The sequence below is a fragment of the Phascolarctos cinereus genome, unplaced genomic scaffold (genome assembly GCF_003287225.1).
Source record: "Phascolarctos cinereus isolate Bilbo 61053 unplaced genomic scaffold, phaCin_HiC Scaffold_1;HRSCAF=81, whole genome shotgun sequence".
Lineage (NCBI taxonomy): Eukaryota > Metazoa > Chordata > Mammalia > Diprotodontia > Phascolarctidae > Phascolarctos > Phascolarctos cinereus.
The window spans coordinates 104,064,677-104,077,099 of NW_027555514.1; the positions used below are offsets into that span (position 1 = coordinate 104,064,677).

Below are 12,423 nucleotides of genomic sequence, written 5' to 3' on the forward strand. Positions count from 1 at the left end.
ATTCAATTTCAGAAAAAAATGATTCTCTTAGGGGCTCCATGTGTGTGAGCCCCTAATTTGTTTATAATAGCAGAAACTATGCATTCCATGAGGTCAGCACAACTTTGAAAATGGTTCGGAATGTCATCTTGGGCGCATTGGCCCTCTGATATCCAGCTTTGGTAAACATATCTGAAATTTTGTCCAATTAGTACTTAAATGCCAAAGAAGAACAGAAAAAGACTCTGTGAATACAGAAAGAGATTTGAAAAAACAATGCAGATTGGGGAGATTAACTTGAAATTTTAAGATGATAATATTTAGGAGTTTAATAAAAGAATACATTATGGCATAAAAGCCCTCACTTTTCCGAGTATTTGTAACAAATTCTTAACAAACCTTTTAAGATTGTAGCTAAGAATTTTATCTCAACCCTCGGATTTTGCTGCTACCAAGGTGCAAGCAGGTTCCAATAATTTAACAATTTCAGAGCTATGTAACAGATTCAGAGATGACACAAATCAGTATTCTTGACCTTAGAAAAGAAAAAAATGAACTGAACTGTAAAATAATATCTCTAAGTACCATTAAAGCACATTATAAAGTATAGGCAAGACCCTACTTAGGAATGAAACTTAACTGTATATAAAGTCCTCTCCTCCCCCAAACACTTCTACCTCTCCCTTCTCCAACATTCTTCTTCTCCCCTTCCCCACCCCCTACCCCCACTCCAGTGCCAGTGGGTGACAGCTGTGCTACTATTTCTCCGTTCCCTCCTCCTCCCTTTCTGACCTCAACTCCCACTCTCAGCCTCAAGGAAGGGAAAGAGAAGAAGCAGCTAAACCAAATCACCATCTTTGCAGCTTATTCTGTCCCAGTAAAGGAGAAAGGGTTAAGAGGAAGAAAAAAATCCACCAACCACTTACCACTCACTCCCCGCCCCATCCCTGACTCAAGGACCCCCAGATCCCACTACCCATCTTTATTACTATAGCCTTAGACTGTTCCATGTTCACTCTATTCAGAGTGAGTCTACAAGTAACCTCAGATATAAACTCGTTATCATAGATGGTTAAGCTCAGAAGTAGTTTTCTTGCTTTATTGCATTAAGCTTCCCATGGTGTAACTAGTAAGGGATCAAAAATTTATATTTGAGAGCTTGGTGTCTATTTTGTACATGAAACTGTGCTAGAGTGTGAAGGAGATTCAAAGTAGTGTGAAGGAAGGGAGACTGGAAAAGTCCATCTATAGTGTCTCCCTCACCCAAAGGCCTTACCATCTAATTGAGACAACAAGACAGATTTGTGAAATGTTATATTTAAATAAACACTTCAGAACAGTGTCCCAAGGCGGCACCTAATTGTGAAGTGATGGTATAAACAAATATTATGAGGGATGGTTAAAAAATTGTGATACATTAATATAAATAATTTAAACATGGGAAGATATGCATTGATGCATAGTGAAGAAAACACAACCAGGAAAATAATATACACAATAAATACTGCTATATAAACGGAAAAAATAATAAAAACAAAACTGAATGCTGTGTATTTAACATGACCAGTCTTGGCCTCAGAAAAGAGATGAGACTATGGATGTGGAATGATGCTTACGTCAGATGTAGACCATTTATTGGTTGGTTTTGCTGAACTGCTTTTCTTTGTTAATCTTTGTTATAAGAAAAGGTTCACTGGGTAGAAATAAGTGTGATATAAGAACAAAAGGCACCAATAAAACTTTTCAGGGGAGGGATAAGTCTTTTTGGAGTGTTACAGTTATTCAGAGATTGTAGATTGGGAATCAGTTCGGGATATGGTGGCCTGGAAAGGTACTGTGAAGAACGGAGAATTCGGGCCAGTGCATTCTCTCCCTGGCTGACCGTAAGTCTTGCCCAATGTCACTCTTCTAAGTTTCTTTTTTGAGCTTGTTTAAAGGCCCTATTGGCTTGACAAATAAATGTGCCTTCTTTGAGTACAGTAAGTGCTTTCACCCCAGGACATTACCTCAATCATAGAAACCAGCATTATTCTTTTAGTAATGATCAGATTGTGCTTCAGGAGTCACATTCTGATCTAGAATGACATCTTTTAAAGGAACATGTTCAAACTATTCACCATTTTTCCTAAGACTTCATTTTAACCCCATTCTATAAAATCTAATGTCATTGTACCAGTGAAGAGGACTTAAGGCTTTTTTTTTCCCTTGATGCTTATAAACCTTGGAATAAAATCTGGCAAAGGGCACAGGAGGGAGAAGTTGAAAGAATAAAATAAAAAATAGTTCTGCTAGGCTATAAAATAAACCCACATAAATCATCAGCATTTCTATATATTACCAACAAACCCCAACAGCAAGAGATAGAAAGAGAAATTCCATTTAAAATTACTGTGGACATTATAAAATATTTAGGAGTCTACCTATGGAAACAAACCCAGGAACTATATGAACACAATTACAAAACACTTTTTACACAAATAAAGTCAGATCTAAATAACTGGAAAAACATCAGTTGCTCATGGGTAGGCCGAGCTAATATAATAAAAATGACAATTCTACCTAAGCTAATTTACTTATTCAGTGCCATACCAATCCAACTACCAAAAAATTATTTTATACAGCTAGAAAAAATAACAAGATTCATTTGGAATAACAAAAGGTCCAGAATATCAAGGGAACTAATGAAAAGAAATGCAGGGGAAGGTGGCCTAGCCATTCCAAATCTTAAATTGTATTATGAAGCAGTAGTCATCACAACTACTTGGTACTGGCTAAGAAACACAGTGGTGGATCAGTGGAATAGGTTAGGTACGCAAGATACAGTAGTCAATGACTATAGTAATCTACTGTTTGATAGACCCAAAGACCCCAGCTTCTGGGATAAGAACTCACTATCTGACAAAAAGTGCTGGGAAACCTGGAAAAGAGTAAGGCAGAAACTAGGCATAGACCAAAATCTCACACCATACACCAAAGTAAAGTCAAAATGGGTTCATGATTTAGATATAAAGGCTGATACTGTAAGCAGATTGGGAAAGCAAGGAATAGTTTACCTGTCAGATTTATGGAGAACAGAAGAACTTATGACCAAACAAGATCATTTTGATTACATTAAATTGAAAAAATTTTTGCACAAAGATAACACAACCAAGATTAGGAGGGAAGCAGAAAACTGGGAAAGCATTTTTACAACCAGTGTCTCTGATAAGGGCCTCATTTCTAAAATATGTAGAGAAATAAGCCAAATTTATAAGAATACAAGTCATTCTTCACTTGATAAATGGTCAAAAGATATGAACAGGTAATTCTCAGAACAAGAAATTAAAGCCATCTACAGTCATATGAAAAAATGCTCTAAATCACTATCAATTAGAGAAATGCAAATCAAAACAACTCTGAGGTACCACATCACACCTATCTGATTGGCCAACGTGATAAAACGGAAAAATGATAAATGTTGGAGAAGATGTGGGAAAATTGGCACACTAATGCATTGTTGGTAGAGTTGTGAAATGATCCAACCATCTTGGAGAGCAATTTGGAACTATGCCAAAAGGACTATAAAAATGTGCATACCCTTTGACCCAGCAATAATAGCACTTCTAGGGTTGTATCTCAAAGAGATCATAAAAATGAGAAAAGGACCCACACGTACAAAAATATTTATAGCAGCTCTTTTTGTGGTGGCAAAGAATTGGGAATTGAAGGGATGGCCATCAGTTGGGGAATGGCTGAACAATGTGGTATATGAATGTAATGGAATACTATTGTGCTATAAGAAATGATGAGCAAGAGGACTTCGGAAAGACTTGTATGGACTGATGCTGAGTGAAGTGAGCAGAACCAAGAGAACGTCATATACAGTAACAGCCACGTTGTGCTATGACTAACTTTGATAGACTTAGTCCTTCTCAGCAATACAAGGACAGGATCTAAGACATCTCCAAAAGTCTCAAGATGGAAAATGCTATCCACATCCAAAGAAAGAGCTATAGAGTTTGAATGCAGATAGAAGCATACTATTTGCCTTTTTTTCTTCTGTTTTGTTTTCTCTTTCTTGTGGTTCCTTCTATTGGTTGTAATTCTTTCTTACAACAAAGGACAAACAAAAAAAATTGTTCTGCTAGAACAGTGCTGCCACTTTCAGAAATCTAAAACTATACTGGCCTCTAAATAAAATATTCTGGGGACAGCTAGGTGGCGCAGTGGATAGAGCACCAGCCCTGGAGTCAGGAGGACCTGAGTTCAAATCCAGCCTCAGACACATAACACGAGCTGGGTGACCCTGGGCAAGTCACTTAACCCCATTTCCTAGCAAAATAAACAAAAAAGATATTCTGCACTAGAAATATGTCTACTGTGATTGATATTTTGCTTTTTTCAACTGTCATTTTATAGTTATCTGTTTAATCTACATTAGTGTAATCTATAGTTCTTAATGATTTTGCATTCTCTTCTCAATCCTATACATTTAATGCCAAGTAACTATATTGTATGTTAGGATGGATCTAGATTGGGAAAAAAATTCTAAAAATTCTAACAGAAAATTTCAAAATCTCCCGTCTTTCTTCTCCCCTAACTAATCTCTTTTCCTTTGGTTATTGCCCCACATGCAGTCTGTTTTCTAAATCCCAGGAGTCATGAAACCTCCTTTCTACTTTTACTAAAACCATTCCTTCAAACATTTCTATTCATCTCCTTGTTTGAGGATTCAAATGGCTATTCTCAGCCCTCATACTCTTACTTCCATTTCATTCTCTTAACTATTTCCTTTTCCTTGCTTTTGTGCCATTCCACTTTACTGGTCCTCATTCTCCTCTCAACTTCTGATTGTCCCATTTCCTTTCCTGACTCCTATGGGTATTTTCCCCCAATATTCTCTGTGTGTTCTGCGATCTGTCTCTGTCTGTCTCTCCATCTCTCTTCTGAATTCCATTTTCTAACCACCCCATTTTTATTAGCTCTCCAGTGCTATTACGCATATAGGAGGTACTCAGTAAAAATTTGTGAATGAATAAATGGCAGTTCTAATCTCCCAAATTGGAAACCTTAGAATCCGCTTTATCTCTTTGGTCCTCTTTATGCCCCACATAGGAAGCAGCACAGAATTCATAAAAAGAGCATTGGATTAGAACTGTTAACCCTTAATTCTGGTCCTGGCTCTTCCACGATCTAATTATAGGATAATTACATAGACATGTCACTTAACATCACTGGACCTCTGTGCTCACAAGTTATTTCTAACAGGTTAGGAGATTGGACTCGATAATTTTTAATTATCAAGCATCTATTTTTTCCATACTTCCCACCTCCACCCCACCCCCCACTAGAAAAGAAAAACAAATCTCTTAAAACAAATTTGCATGCACTAGATCATTTTTAAGGGTCCCTACAAAAGTGATTCTATATAGATTACCAAGTCCTGTCATTTTTCTTGTAAATGTCTTATACTTTCTCCCCTTACTGTTCCCAAACTGTAAGTTTTGCCTGACAAGTTTTCCTAAAAATATCGATTTTTGTTGTCATGTAATTTACCTCTTCAAAGCTTACACTGGCTCCTTATTGCCTCCTGCATATAGCCCAATTTCTCATGCCCAATTTTTAAGATCTACCAAAATCTAGGTCTAAATTACCAGTCCATCCAAATTTATTTCCCAGTAAACTAGTTTTCTTCTCTAATCAAGTAAAATTCTTCTCTGTCATCTGTGTCTGCTGTCATCGTTCCTACTCCAAGCCCATTCTGCTTTGGCTACATGAAATGTCTTTGCCTTTCTCTATCCTAGGCAGATAGGTGGTGCAATGAATAGATTGTGGGACTTGGGAATCAGGAAGCTCTGAGTCTGAATCCTGCCTTAGACATTTACTAGCTAGCTTACCCTAGGCAAGTCACTTAAACTGCCTCAGTTTCTTATCTATACAATAATGATAATAGCACTAACCTGATAGGGTTATTGTCAGAATCAAATGAGATTACATATTCGAAGTGCTTTCCAAATCTTAAAGTGCTACATAAATGCTAGCTACAATTATTATCCAAACGTTACTCTTTTTGTAAAAGCCCAGTTCAAATTATTCCTCCTCCACAAAGCCTTCCTTACCTATAATAGGCCATACTGATCTGTCCCCTTTTTTCAAATTCTCACAATACTGAGGATTTCAGGATGTAGTTCTTCATGGTATATATTAGTTTCATCACCCCCAACTAGATAATAAGCCCCTTTAGGACTCAGACCAGTAGTTGTCAGCTGATGGAGACAGGTAATAATTGAACATCCTTTTTGTTCTATAGCAGGCCTGGCCAAGTGGGACCCAGCAAATTCTGCTTCCCCCAGCATGGCAGCAATTGACTGGAGTGGCCACACATACCTCAGTGCAGCATGCAACTGTAATTCCTGAGACTATGGCAGGGACCCAGCAGTTGGCAGACTGGAGGTAAGGAGGCAATTCTTAATGTTAAGGATTAAGCATATTAAGGGGGTGTATGTCTGCTAAGCTTTTCTATGCATGAATTTGCTATTTGCAAAGTACCTTATTAAGCAGAGGCACAAAATATTGCATGATGAGACAGTTTTTTAATTTTCAAATTTTTTTTTTTGCCAGCCTACTCTAACATTCAGTTTAGTGCAATCCATCAAAGTAGTCACCTTGGCAGGCTGTATACTTAATTTAGTAGATTAATGCAATGGAGGGGTACAGGGATATGGGCTTAATGTTTTGGGACTGGAATTCACTTAGAATAGATGCTGTTTACACTCTAAAAAAAGTAGGATCTCCTAGTTGAGAGAGAGAGAGAGCGAGAGAGAGAGAGAGAGAGAGAGACTGGAGCATGTTCATAAAGGATTTGGGCAATCTCATCTATCAGCAGTGCCCTTCAGAGACTGGCTGACTGACGTACAAGGGCCAATCTCTGAATAAAAAGCCTGGTTCCTAATTAATAATGGGCTATTGATGTAATAGAAAATAATAATTTCTTTCACCTAGTAAAAGAACTTAATGTGTTATCCCTCCTGAAAACATTTGCATTTTCTAAGAGGATTTTTCAGTAGGCCAATGCTTAATCCAACAGAAGAATTGACAATGTGGCATTTCTAGAATCAACTCAAAGTCTTAGTGAGGAGCCTTCTTAGCTGGGCCCCTTTAAGTCAAAGGCTGCACTGCCTCCTGCTGAGTAAAGCCCACAGCCTTCATTTTTTTTTCCAAAAATTATCTTTCCCCTCTAATTTTCTTAAGCTATAGTTCCCTAAACTCCTCAATTACTATCTAAATCTGTTGACTTTGCCTTTTTTTCTACTTTTAGTTATCTCTGCCTTGGAATAATAAGCAAGTCAAATATAGTTAATATCTTCATGTTACCCCATGCTGCTATTTATTCTTGTAGTCTTTTAAAATATATTCTTTTAGTTCTACTTATTGTATACATAGAAATGGATTTTCCATCCATTGTCTTTATAGAAGTATTGCATAACCAAAGAAGTTACAACATAAATACCTGTGCACCTGTGAATACAGGGGTGACTATATTTGTAGAGTCCAGGGCAGAAGGCGATCCTGCCAATGATTTTTTAAAAGAGTCTTGTGCACTGGGTTCTAAACCCCAACATACCACTCCCTCTTCTCCCCCCCTTTCTGTTTTTCCCCCCTTTGCTAATAGGTGCACCCCAGGGACACAGACACAGAAGGTAAACAGACCAGGTGACAAGAGTCTCCCAACATATTCTAGTGTGAAGCAAAACAAGTTTTGCTCACCTGGTTCTCTTACTGTCTCACCTTCCCAGCATGATCAGCTTTACAACCATGGTATAAGGCCTGAGCAAAGAAATTCAACTGCATAGCTTCGCCTCTCCCAACTTTTATATGTTGTTTCTAGGTAGCTCCAGAGAGTGTGGAGAAAGGTCAATCCGTCATTGAGGTTACCAACAGCACCTGCTACCTTGCTGTTCCCATAGCTCAGTTACCCTGCCTCCATGATTGTGGTAACCCTGGATTGGATTAGTTAATGTAGTGTCACTATACATATGTGATGAGGATTAAACCACATGCTATTAAAGACTACTGTTCATAGGGAGTAACTGTAGATATCAGAGAAGAAATAAAGCTGGAAAAAACCCCTAAAAATATCTTGGCTATGTGAAAGCCATGCCATTTATATTAAATATTTACTATTTAATGGCTTTCATCACACAAGGTACTTCTCCCTTTTTCTCCATTCTTATCATTCATAGTTTAGTCAGTTCCACTTGAGTTGCAGTAAGCCAAACAGATTTAGAGTCAGAGGACTGGGTTTGAGGCCAGCCTTTGCTGTCTTAGCCCTATGACATTGGGCAAATCACTTCAGTTCTCTGGCCCTTAGTTTCTTCATTTGCAATGTGAAAGTTGAATTAAATGTTCTCTAATTTTACTTCCAACTCTAAATCTATTCTCCTATGAGCCCATGAAAGGTTAACTCAAGAAAGTTGCAACTGGTAATTAATGTGAGAGGTTTAAAAAAAACCAAAAACACCAAAACCTTGTGTATGTTTTTTTATTGTTTGTGAACTGAAAAGCAGCCCAAATAATGGCTAATAATTATTATAGTGTTTCTGATACATCTATATCAAGGAGAAGGAAAACCCATAAGTTTTAAAGTGAAAAACAAAATAAAGAACTAAGGCCATCAACCCCACAAAGCCCTTGAAAGTATCCAAATCCTCCTCAGTATGTATCTCCATTAAAACATCTACCTATTCATCTTACTCCAATTAAACCTTGTTTTCAAACACCATCATTTAAGCCAAAAAATACTTTATATTCAGTTATTTTTATAATTTAATTACTAGTATTGAAAACAGATGTTCTATTTTCATCTTGCAAATGTGTGGCATTTTTAGACACATTTTAGGTTTAAAAAAATAAGTCTTATGTGGCTAGACTAGGAATCTGGCCACTAACATTATAACATAGTTTCTGTAGGGGAAGTTATTCCTCTGTCCAAACAGATGGCTTTTTAAAATGAAACGTTGGGACATAATTAGCTTGTAGATTAGGAATTAGCGATATTTACAGCATTAATATATGTCAGATTAATTTCAATTTAAGTTATTTCACCAAACTTTGATCATGGCTGTTTTCATTTTTTTTTGTCCACTGAACAGATTTATTGGGTTTCTCCTTTGGGCATATCACTATACTAAACTAGTCATAAGGCTAGACATTTAAGAAATATAAATGACTTTGTAGCTCCAGAAGTTTACTATCACCAGTTTTCATAGTTTGTTGTTCATATACTGTTGTCTTTTACTCAGAATTAGAAAAAAAACCAACCAAACTTAGAAGTAATTTGATGTCACAGCCTATACATAATCTGGAGTTCCCTTTTAACAAAACAAAGACCTCTTTCTCCTTTGAAACAATACATAAAAATCTACCTCTTCTTTGAAATTTGTATAATTAACTTCATCTGGTTATGTTCACCCTCACCCTCCAAGCAGCAGCTCCTTAACAAGAAGCCGATCGCTTTTTCATTCAGTCATTCAATTAAATGTTTATTAAGCATCTCCTGTGTGCCTGGCACTGTGCTAAGTGCTGAGGATACAAAAAGAGGAAAAGACTGTGTCTGCCCTCAAGGAGCTTACGGCCTCTTGGGGGAAACAAGATGCAAACAAATACATTCAAAACAAGCTCTGTACAAGATAAATAGGAAATAATTTAAAGAGGGAAAGCACTGGCATTAAGAGAGATGGGGAAGGCTTCCTGCAGAAGGGGGGATTTTAGTTTGGAACTGAAAGGAAGCCAGGGAAGTCAGTAGTCCAAGGGGAGGAGGGAGAGTCTCCAGGAATGAAGGGCAGCCAGAGAAAACAACCAGCACCAAGAAAGGGACTGTCTTGTTTGTGCGGCAGCCAGGAGGCTAGTGTCAGTCGATGTCTGGGGGAGTAAGGTGTGAGAAAGGTAGGAGGGGAGGGGAGGCTATGAAGGGGCTCTGAACATCAAGCAGAGGATTTTGTACTTAATCCTGGAAGCGATAAAAAGCCCCTGGGGTTTACTGTGGAGTGGAATGACACGGTCCCACTTGCACTTTGGGAAAATCACTTTTGTGATAGAATAGTGGATGGACTGAAGCGAGGAGCCACTTGACCCAGGAAGCCCCGCCAGCAAGCCAAGGTGGTGAGGGCCTGCACCTGAGTGGTGACCAAGTCAGAGTCGGCAAACGGCCAGGCCTGGGAAGCAGCTCCATCTGTTTATGCCTTAGGGTTCTTTTGCGGTTGGTGTGGTGTGTTTAACCTACCTGGCCCGTAGTGTAAGCTCTTCCGAGAGCTGGGCCAGTGCCCAATCCACAGAAAGGACTTGGTGAGGCCTCCCCTCCCGGCCCCTCCCGCGGAGCGGCTCTCCAGGCGGCCTCGGCGCTGGGCTTTAGGTGAGGATGACGTCATCTCCATCGAGTGAGCACCAAGCTAATTTACTAGAAAACTGCATAGAACACATGGCGGTAACCAGTGCCGAGTGTTGTACCTTTAACAGTGAGATAATGCTTTATTTCATAAGGAGCTTTGATTCAAAGAAATAAAATGTAGCTGCTTTCTCTCCACTCCCACAGGAACACGCATGCTCACGGCAGCCACTACAACCCCATCATGCAGCAGCCAGCGCTTTTGACTGGACACGTGACTCTGCCAGCGGCCCAGCCCTTGAACGTGGGCGTGGCCCACGTGATGAGGCAGCAGCCGACCAGCACGACGTCCTCGCGGAAGAATAAGCAGCACCAGGCCTCGGCCAGGTGCGTCCTGGGGGGCGGGGCTTTCAGCCTCGCCTTGAGGTGCTGAGAGAGATGCGCTGTGTGGTTGGCGTTGTGGGTGCTTGTCAGGAGCGCCCGTCAGCCACGCCTGCCGGAGAAACGCGAATGGCTTCCCACGGGAGGATCCCGCGTCATCTGCCTCATCCCTTCCGGGTCAGAATCCCCCATAGATCCCCAACAAATGGTCATCCAGTCTTTGCTTGAAGGCACCTAGGGAGGGAGGATCCACAATCTCCCCAGTCAGCCCACTCTTATCTTTAAATGAATCTGTTAGGAAATTTTCTCTTACGTAGTAGTAACAACAAGCACCATTTTTATAGAGCTTTTTGTTGTTGTTCAGTAATGTCCAACTCAGGAAGATATTTGGCATATGTTATCTACTTTGATCTTTAAAAAAAAAACCACGGTGGATGCTACAGATAAAGAAACTGAGGCTCAAGGACATTAAGTGACTTGGCCCTGATCAGGCGTCTAGTTTTAGAGGTGAAACTCAAAGCGGTGGTCCCCCTAACTGCACATCCAGCACTGTGTTCACTACTCCGCATTGCCTCTCAGTAAGCCAAAATCTGCCTCTACATAATTTTTGTCCGTTATTCCTAATTCTGCCTTCTGGAGTGAGAAATCAACTTGTTTCTGACAAATCTAATCCCTCTTCCACATAATAGGTCTTAAGACAAGCTATCAGATTTCTCCTCCACTAAGTTTCCTGGTCTTCGTGTTAAATATTCCCAAAATCTTCAATCCAGTGTATCAAGCATTTAACAGCAACTATCTGGAAGGCATTTCTTGTGGAAGACAAAAACAAAACAAAATCCAGTCCTTGCCCTCATGGAGCTCACTTTCTTTTGGGAGTGGGTCTATACGCCATATTTTGTGGAGGAAGAGGATAGACGGCACTAATAACTAGTGAGATCAGGAAATGCTTCCAGTTGAGATAATACTGAACCTTGGGCAAGGCTTGACATTCTAAGAGGTTGGGGGGGGGGGAGAAGGGAGTGCATTCCAAGAATAGGCATGTGCAAAGGTATGGACAAGAAAACGGGGAAGTTTGGGGAACAAGAAGTTGGACAGTTTGGCTAGAACGTAGAGTGCATAAAAGGGCAGCAATGTGAAATAAGCCTGGAAAAGGGAGACTAGAGCCAAATGGTGAAGGGCTTTAAATGCCAAGCTGTGGACTTTACTTTTTTCCCCCTAAACTGTTATCTAGACATAACTATTCTGTCTTGTACTTGTGAAGTTGATTTTTTTAAGTCAAGTGCAAGAACGTGTTCCAACAAATCTGTCCCTGTCATATTTTATATCTGATATAAAACCCTTGTTCTAGCCTAGCAAGACTTTTTAATTGATTTTTTCATTATTCAAGCATTTATTTTTTTCCTCCCACTCCACCCCACTCTACCCTCCAAAAAAGAAAAACAACTTGCAGTAAGTGTGCATGGTCAAATAAAACATTTCCACATTGGCCACATCCAAAAAAATAGGTGTCTCATTCTTCCTATTTGGTCCATCATCTCCCTGTCAGGAAGTAAGCATCATTCTTCATCATTGATCCTCTAGAGTTATGATTGAACGTTGCATTGATCACAGTTCTTAAGTATTTCCAAGTTGTTCATTTTCACAGTGTTGGTGTTACAGTATAAATTGTACTTCTGGATCTGGTCTCTTCCTTCTGCATT

At 39.4% G+C, this 12,423-nt stretch overlaps 1 protein-coding gene across 1 annotated transcript in view; it reads left to right on the top strand.

The window, feature by feature from the left end:
* Positions 1-12,423, top strand: part of HIPK2 (homeodomain interacting protein kinase 2) — a 258,216-nt gene that overhangs the window by 194,649 nt on the left and 51,144 nt on the right. Inside the window, exons 11-12 of the mRNA XM_020998088.2 lie at positions 6,269-6,411; positions 10,550-10,729. Of these exons, the coding sequence (XP_020853747.1) occupies positions 6,269-6,411; positions 10,550-10,729 (323 nt within the window). The remainder of the gene's footprint in view (positions 1-6,268; positions 6,412-10,549; positions 10,730-12,423) is intronic.